The sequence below is a fragment of the Ostrinia furnacalis genome, unplaced genomic scaffold, assembly GCF_004193835.3.
Source record: "Ostrinia furnacalis isolate ACB-3 unplaced genomic scaffold, ASM419383v2 OfSCF0457, whole genome shotgun sequence".
In the NCBI taxonomy this organism is placed as follows: domain Eukaryota; kingdom Metazoa; phylum Arthropoda; class Insecta; order Lepidoptera; family Crambidae; genus Ostrinia; species Ostrinia furnacalis.
Window position 1 is genome coordinate 224,000 of NW_021130696.1, and position 9,371 is coordinate 233,370.

The 9,371-nt window shown below is 34.5% G+C and overlaps 1 protein-coding gene across 1 annotated transcript; it reads left to right on the top strand.

Annotated features, from left to right (window-relative positions):
* Positions 1-2,367: 2,367 nt before the first annotated feature.
* Positions 2,368-8,666, top strand: LOC114365767 (zinc finger CCHC domain-containing protein 24-like). Its single transcript, XM_028322434.1, has 4 exons — positions 2,368-2,716; positions 5,887-6,039; positions 6,641-6,789; positions 8,485-8,666. Exons 1-4 carry the CDS (start codon positions 2,711-2,713, stop codon positions 8,486-8,488), a joined length of 312 nt encoding a protein of 103 aa, XP_028178235.1. The 5' UTR covers positions 2,368-2,710; the 3' UTR covers positions 8,489-8,666.
* Positions 8,667-9,371: the final 705 nt, after the last annotated feature.

The following is a 9,371-nucleotide window of genomic DNA, read 5'->3' on the forward strand; positions in this document are numbered from 1 at the left end:
GAGAAAGTGACGTTTTACTATAGTTCTAGCACTAACTCTTCTTCTTCTTCATTTGTTGATGGCGATGGACTTAGCGCTAACTCGGTCAGTGTCTGAGGAAAAATGACGTTTGTACATCAAACGTCATTTTACAAAAACACCCTCCCGTGATGCTGCCATACCACAGGTATTGACTGAATTACCAAAGCGCTAGAATCATTTTTTTTTATTGCTTTTATAAACTTTACTCGCGAAGCGATCACAAATCTGAATCTGTTAAGAATGTTAATTGTCTAGGTGCTCTACACTTCTAAGGCTGGGTTGCACCATCTTACTTTAACTTTGACAAACGTCGAAAATCTGTTAAACTACATACAAAAACCACCGGTTATCATTATAGTACGGTCAAAGTTAGATGGTGCAACTCAGTCTAAAAAATATAATTATTTACAGTACATTTTTCTTATTATTTTACCTAGCCAACAAAATTTCCTTATTATTATGTGTAATTTTATTTTAATTTGTCGTTAATGGATCATGCCTGAAATAAAAACTTTTATTTTATTTTTATTTATTTTATTTTATTTATTAGGACAACCAACAAGACAAACACGCATACATGGAATTACTATAACTAAAAGTGCTTAGAACTTTTTTTTTAGTCCATCATTCCTTCCTTACCTACCTACCTACTGTTGCATTTGGAATTTAATATCTTTTAAAAATTACATAAAATTACATTATGGATCATTGGGGGAGGGTTATGTTCAGCAGTGGACGTTCTATGGCTGAAATAATAAAGATGATGACCTTTAAAAATTACAAAGAAGAATGTTGCTAAATGTTTACTGTTGGTTATACTTTATTTTTTATTTTTAACAGTTGTAATGATTTTACTTAAAACTACGCGTCCCTCATCTTGCGTGTTAAATTAATCAATCATAACATATCAAAAATCTGCTATAAAATCAACATTTACTTATCTATCTTTGACATCATGACATCATACTTAAAGAATAAGTTGAGAACAGAGCAGAAAAGCATTTCACTTTTGACAAACCGTACCTAAATACCTATTTGAATAAAATATTACATTTTCATTTTATTGTATTGTAACTACACATTTATAAAAATCTTTTATTTCGATATCTTTTCTACTAACCCATGTATACAAAATAGTGTGTTTATTTATTTTCAAATCATGCGGTGGTAAAAATTAAACAAATACAAATACAAAATTACTTATTGTGAATCATAGGTAAAATGGTGACATGTTACAGTAGGTAGTAGTATCACTATGTTCCGCTCAAAGAGCATACAATTTGTTAGACAACAATAAAAATTGGCAGTTACATATAAGCTAATTAGATTTATCGTCAAAGAATTCAAACAAGAAAGTTATTAATCTTATTTAATATTAGTATTACTGATTTCCACACTATTTCATCGGCTATCTATCGATCTATCATCTGGTATATCTGTACTTACATTATCTTTGCCAACAAACAAAGCCGGTAAATCCCCCAATGTTCGAGGACGATCGCTACGAATACGATGTTGCCAGAACTCTTATCTAAAATATTACCATAAATACTATTTACTTCCAGCAGAAATAGTATAAATTAACAATATAATTACTGGTTTACTTTCAGAAAAATCTATAAAACCGAGATAGTTGATAATGTATTTTTATGCAATAAAATATTTATGACTTTTTCTAGCCAAATAAATGTTTGTTTCTGACGGATCATGTTATGATGTTGTGCATTGCATTACCTACGTAAAGTACAGCTTTTTCCTAGATATTAAGATATACGCGTGAAATTGTACTAAGTATAAATTCATGGTCAGACGACGGCACATTAAGTAATAATCATTTAATGCTTTAAAATTATAAATTGAATTAGTAGCTCGTAAAAAATTGATAAGGACTAAAAAGACAGCGCGAGCGCTGATTTTCAGTCGCTACTACTTTTCTTCAGATATTAGTCGAGAAATGGTGACGGTTAAAAAGAAAATAAGTAAATCATATTTAAAATACGTACCAAAAGTAAAGTAAAAAATCAATCACTTAAATAATTATTCAAAGGAAGAGCGGTGTCTCCTGGCACAGGCTTGTAATCTTGAATACATCGGTCATAAAGTTATAAGAAAACCATTTAATAAAAGGAAAATAAATATTTACTAATTACCTAATAAGTTTTGCCCGCGTTTTTCCCCTCGTAAAATTTATTTTATCACAGAAACTGATCGTCTTAAAATATAGCGGCCTATAAAGTTATTCTGTGTTAAACAATAATACTGTGAACTTTCATCAAAATCTACAGTATTTTTTGCGTGAAAGAAAAACAAACATGTTAACATCCAGACATTCATACAAACGCATTTTTAATATTAATTAGTAGTAGGATTTATTTATTATTATTAGTAGAAATAGTACCTAGTTAGAAATAATAAGTTACCTGTGGTAGTAGGTAACAATAGCGATTTGTATGGCCACACCGGCACACCAATATCAAATCACTTCTTCTTATCATATCGCATTACCTTCTTAGAATACAAATTGCAAAATTTTTGTATAGGACTCACATCGTCAGCGCGTGTGTTATATGAACCGAGTGTTAGTTGAAACAGCACGGTCTGAAAGGTGATCAAAATAACGTAGTTAATTTAAATAAAAATTAGGTCATTTAGTGCTACTGTTCAAATTTATAACACTTCCTGATACATAATGCCGGTAAGTACATAGTTACACTCTTTATTAATTTACGAGGGACTAATCGTCAATTATTTTCACTTTACATGCGCACCTTGCTGGATATTTTACGATTTTTGATGTTGTTGATTATAAATATTAGTTGCTTATTAGTAAATGGGCATTTCTACTGTACGGTGTATTTTTTCTCAATTCGGTGCTAAAATTTATATTTAGTTTTTTAAGTAGTTTCAATACAAAAAAATAAATGTTACTCCATTCTGAATGTAAAAATAGCATTGTCACTAAATATTGTGAAGTGGTTTATGAGAAATGTTAAGCATCGAATTGAGAGAGCACCGAATTGAGAAAATGAATCACGGAATTGAGAAATGAATCTCCAAATATAAAAATCGCTCCGCAAACTTAGAATTGATGATATTATGAAGAAATACCTAATGTATTTCAATAATTAATATAATAAATACTTAAAACGTTTTGATATCTGATTGCTGGTCTATTAGTTAGATGGTTCATTTTAGGTTTATGTGTCTGAAATACCAATGGAATAAAACAAAAATCCTAATCAATATGTTTAATTTTTAATAAGGAACTATAATAAATTCTTAATTTTTATATATTATTTTAATTTTATTTAAATAAAACAAATAAATACATAACACAGGGTCTCTTTGTTTATTTATTCTTAACCTTAAACATAAAACAAATATTGCAAAACCCAAGAGCTAGATTGACCTGACACTATACCGAAGATATTATATCGGACGTCAGTTTGTACACGATTAAAATGGCACTCAAATAGCTGAAATACAACAAGGCACCAGGTGTTACGGCATTATAGCTGAGCTTCGCCGGTACTAAAGGCTCTACAGAAGCAGTTCAATTCCGTCATTCTCGAAGAAAAAACGCCTCCGGCATGGCACAGAAGTGTGGTGATAGCATTATAGACTCATCTCACTTATGAGGCGTGTTTACAAGCTGTTTTCGAGAGTCCTTACGAATCATCTCGCTCGCAGACTCGACGACTTCCAGTCTTCCGAACAAGCTTGTTTCCGAAAAGGCTTTAGTATTATGGTACACACACAGGTACGCTACGGCAGATTATACAGAAGACCAAGGAGTCGCGATATCGGGGATGATATCGGAGTCATGGCCTCCGTAGAGCCTTTCAACAAGTGGGTCTCAAAATGAACATGGACAAGACAAAAATCATGTCAAATGTCCGTGTTGCACCCACTCCTCTGAAGGTTGGAGACTACACTCGAAGTTGTTGACAATTGTGTATACCTGGGACAAGAGTCCAGATAGTTAGGTCCAACTTTGAGAAAGAGGTCTATCGCTGAATTCAACTCAGCTAAGCATCGATCGGGAAGCTTCGCTATTACGTCTGAAATACCGCAGCGTCTTAAGACAAAAGTCTTCTACCAGTGTGTGTTGCCAGTGATGGTGTATGGATGTGAAACTTGGTCGCTTACTATGAGCCTAATAAGAATCAGAAATGTGAATATCGGCAAGAGAACCAAAGTGACCGGCATAGCCCGTAAAATTGCATAAATCAAGTAGCAGTGGGCGGGGCACATAGCTCGTACAGATAATGTCTGTTGGGACTGAAAAGTTGTCGAGTGGAAACCACGGACCAGTGAGCAGGCCCCCACTAGGTAGACCGACGATCTGGTGAAGGTCGAGGGAAGAACCTGGAAGAATTATTTTAATAAGATAGCAATAGCAGTGTATTTTTTTTAATGAAACCTCAAAAAATTAGTTTTATTGTCTTCTGTCCAATGACTGGTACGGTCCAATGATTGGTAGTTCACCCTATTATTATGCTCTATTGATTTCATTATTATTTTAAGTTACACAAACAATTTATAGCACAATAAAAGTATCTATTTTCATTTAATATCAATTCGGTGTACGTGTTTTCTCAATTCGATGCCCCATATTCCGCGGAATTGAGATCCACGGAATTGAGGAAAAATCACATTTCATCAAATTACTCGAAAATATTATAAATTACAACGATTTCTACCAAACGTAATGGCAGATATCAGTTAAATACTTAATTAATTCAGCAGTAATCTCATTAAATACTTCATGAACATTATTAATATCGCACACCGGTTTGAGAAATGACCAGTGACCAAAAATTCTGAGTGATTTCAAACCTCTGAAAAATGCTCCTCAAAGCGACTGATCCCTCTTTTATACTGCTCGACCACTCGAGTGCAACTGCTAGTTTATGGGAATCAGGCGTGGGTGTTCGTATTGTGCGTTGTTAGTGATATAGGAGCACAAAAGTAAAAATCACGGAATTGAGGCACACACGTCGGACAAAATTTAAATGTGTTACTGTATTAAAACCCAAGGACTTGCAATAAAGAAACTCATTTATATAGCTTTATTAACTATCCCTTGTTCTGTGAATGTGGGTTTCATAATGGGGAAGTTATTATTTCAAAAGTTATGAAGCAAAAACGAGTAAATTCTGGAAACCGGACACTCCTTTTTAGGCTAAATTTCGCCCGTTTTTGAACTTTCGGATTTTTTCAAGGCGAGATGTAAAACCTGGCGGTCTTCTAAATATGCTCTCCATCAAGTCAAGAGTCCTATAAATACGTGTGATTTTTTTTAAGTCCGTACTTCAATTTTAAAGGTACTTTTTTCGCCCCAGTAGGTCGATCGGTCGTCCCCGTAGAAATGCCCAAATATATTACTACTATTAATAAAATGCCATTTTCCATGGTCATAAAAATGCCTAGTGTACAGTCGCCAGCGCATTAAATTATACACTTCTATTGCAAATAGCACCTTAATGCAAAAGCGTAAGAAGTTAGAAGTCAACGATGAAAAGTTTTTTGCTCAAACACCAGATGTCGCAGCGGTTTGGCTTGACCAGCTATATAATACTGGGAAACGATAACTAGTTACTTCCTGTTTGGTTCTAAATTATAGTTTTACTCAAACTACGTACTATGACAGTTCGGTTATATTAATATTCAGCATATGCATAATTTTATTTGCAAGCATCACGCCTAGAAACCGCGCGAGAAGTGAGCAATTTCAAACTCTTCGATCAACAATACAAACCGCTGTGAGACCGCATAGTAACGTGCGTATGATTTGTGCATAGTTCTTGGTGAACTAGTGAAGTAAAAAATCAAATGATGATGAATCAATATTCTGCCTTCCAGGGTAAAGGACTGACTCCATACCAGGGCAAAAACCGGTGCTTTGGTGCCTTCAAATGCCCGCAGTGCAAGAGATCCTGGTCCAGCGCATACTCCTGGGCCGACTGCGCTGAGGACTGCATAATTTGCAACATCCGAGTCTACCCATTTAGACAGGTACTACAATTTCTGTTATCCAGTATAAGTTTAACCAATAAAGACCATGTCGGTGCCTTCTTCTTCTTCCTCGGTCCCTTACTGATGAGGATCGCGACCACATAAATAGAGTTCTTTCACAGACTGCGGTCATAAGCCGCACGATGCATACTTCCGCACACCGTCGTGTTGGATCGATGTCACATACGCGTATATGGTATAGGCCGGCCGTGCCAACCCCAGAATGGTCCAGTGCCCACCTGTCCCAGGAAATCTAAGAAATATGTAGTAAATCAACCTACTTTATGACCCTAAGACCATAATAGAACCATCCCTGCTCCTCCCGCGCTGCTTCAGGGCGAGGGTCCCAGGCCCCCCCTGAAAAATTGCCCTAGATATGCCAGAGTGTCAGACTGACTGACTGACTCGAGATCCGAGGAACGCTGGTTCGAACCTCGCCATTGCTGGACTATGAACCCATTCATAGTGGGTTCACCATTGAAGCATAGCTTAGAAATTAAAAATATGAGATGTAACTAAGTTACGTTACTTTTTTATTTCCAACACATTATTTGTTTGGGTCATGTTAGGTATTTACATATTTTAATTATTTTTATTTCAGACAAAACTTAAGAAGCGGCGCGGGACTGCCAATGAGAAGAAAAGACACCTGTCGGAATTGTGCGAAAAATGCGAACAACTGGGATATAACTGTAGTAAGCAGTCGGAGGAGACAATTTTAGGACGAAGACTGAGAACTGGTCCGAGGTATTAACGTAAATGCGCCTATTACCGCCAGTTTAAGCTGACTTCGGATAAACATTAGAAAATTAGATATAAGACGTGGTGATAGAAAATACACTTTAATTTATTTATAACAATGATGAAGTAGTCTTTGAATTCAAGTAGTAATAATGAGTATACAATTACACAATAATTAATAAATAGCAATTTAATCTGAAAAAGCAGTTGTTTCTATTACCGACCTATAGACGAGGTGTGTTTCTATTAACGTTTTTTCTGTTTCTATTACCGACCGCTAAGAATATTGCTCTTCAATTGGGTATATTCCAAGAGGCACGGGTTCGATTCCCGCTCAGAGGCTCGGGAACCACTTGATTTTTTCAAGTTAAATTTGTTTTGCTTTTAGTTTTAGTTAAATTTGTTTTTTTTAAGTTAATTTTTATTATTATTAAAAGAGAAAAGGCACGCTTCTCGAAAATAAATAAATAATCAAGCAGAAATAGTAGAATAATAAATTCCTCTATTATACTTGATGACGCGGTACCCGGTGTTCTAGTGAGTAGTGGGGGTCATTATTTAAACTGTATTTGAGTTTTAATAAAATTTATTTTTCATTTAATATTTTATTTTTAATTTGACTATAATTCTTAAATAGTTTTTGGTTGATTTTAATTGTGTGTAATTGTGTATTTTAATTTAAACTATGAACAATTGGACACTGTCTGTATAATTATTTTAAATTATTTTTTTATTATTCAAAAGATCTTAAAAAGTTACATAGTAGTTGTGATAACGCATGATTGGTTTGGTGTCATGTCATAAATGTTAGTTATATACAAAATACAGGCTTATAAGTCTTCGCAAGTGGCGTTATAGTTATGAGGCGGTAATAGAATCCACTATGAATATTACTTTATTCTATTAGCGACCGTAAAAAAAATCAGTAACAAACTAAAATATCTACTTTAATGAAGACGTGATCAGTGAAGTATCATTTTTATTAGGTTTTATTTTATATCAAATAGGTACTAATTAGAATTTAACAGGTTTTTATAAAATCTATTGCCATACATTATTAGAGATATTCTTTAATGTTCATTGCAGTTTTATGCCAAACCTATGACAATTAACGTATGGCGTTAATTGATTTAATTATGTGAAATATTCTTATGAATCGATCAAGATAATAAAATGGAGGTTAAATGCGTAATTAAAGATATAAATACTAAAATAAAAAACGTTATCAAAATTCTAACAACGCCATGGGTCGTTATTAGGAACCAAATTATTAAAAGTGTTTCTATTACCGCCCTTATTTAAAATTGTTTTTAAGCCACAAAAATACAGCGAGAGGGCTATATTGAGGGTTTATTAAGGAAACTAAAGTACGAATTAATATTGTTATGCAAAAACATGTTGGTATACTCATTTTAAATGTGTTAAAATCGCTAATTAATAACAAGGTGCACCTTAAGTAGCTGGGAGCGCGTCAGTATGAAAAGTGCGTCCGTTGCGGGCGCGTCCCATTTAATATCAAATAACTCCGTTTACTGGTTATTTACGAACACAAACTTTAATCGTTTTGATAGGCAATAAACATATCTAGATATTTTTTAGGTAACGTGTTTTCTGGAACCTGTTATTATGTCTTTTATGAAAGAAAGGAAAATAGGGCGGTAATAGAATACAAATTTTGGGGGGTCGTTAATAGGCGCACTTACGTTAGTAGTAGGTATATTCGTATAGAGTATTCACGAATTAAGATCACTCATCGCTCATTAATACAAGCAATACTGCTCATGGGTGTACTCTTTTTTAAGTCCGGGAATGGCCTATCCATACTCGTCGTCGGCTCATCTAAAACCTGGGATGTAATGTAGCTACCCAGTAAGTACTGCTGAGTGTAGATAAGACCAAGACGTCCTACACGTTGTTTAGACGGGGGGACCTATTAACCCCCCCTATCTGGGACCAGGAAACCATTTTGGAAGGCGCATGGGAAGTCAGCTGCTCCAATGCAAATAAATATTTCTGATTTCTGAATGGAAATCGTATGCCCCTACTACCTAACCAACTATCGTATGTTAGGAAATTGTATGCCCCTACCTACTTTAAGTTAAATTTGAGGGAACCTGCCTACAGGAATTTGATTCCCTCTGAGCCAAAGTTGGGTACACCCATGTTACTTACTTCTTCTACTTCGGACTGACCGTTCTCCAATTCAGAGGTGATTATAAGGTTTAAAACGAATGTAAAATATTGTTCCTTAGACTAATTACTAGTTAAAGGGTTAAACCCTTATTTTGAAACGACTATAGCAATATTTTCTTAACAACAGATTTAAGTTTCATTTCATACAGTTCTTTTGGCTGTATTTTAGAATGACTGTCTATTGTGAACATACACTGAAGAATTTAATATTGTAATTGATCTAAATATTGATAAGTATTGTAGTAAATAAGTATGTCTCGCTACACCATGACTTACGTACTTACCTTGATGTTCTTTGCACACCGTTTTCGTACATACCTAATCTACATTAAGTAGTTAAATGGGTTTATATTAACAGGGGCTAGTGTCGGCTTGTGAACTCATTCACCTAACACCCT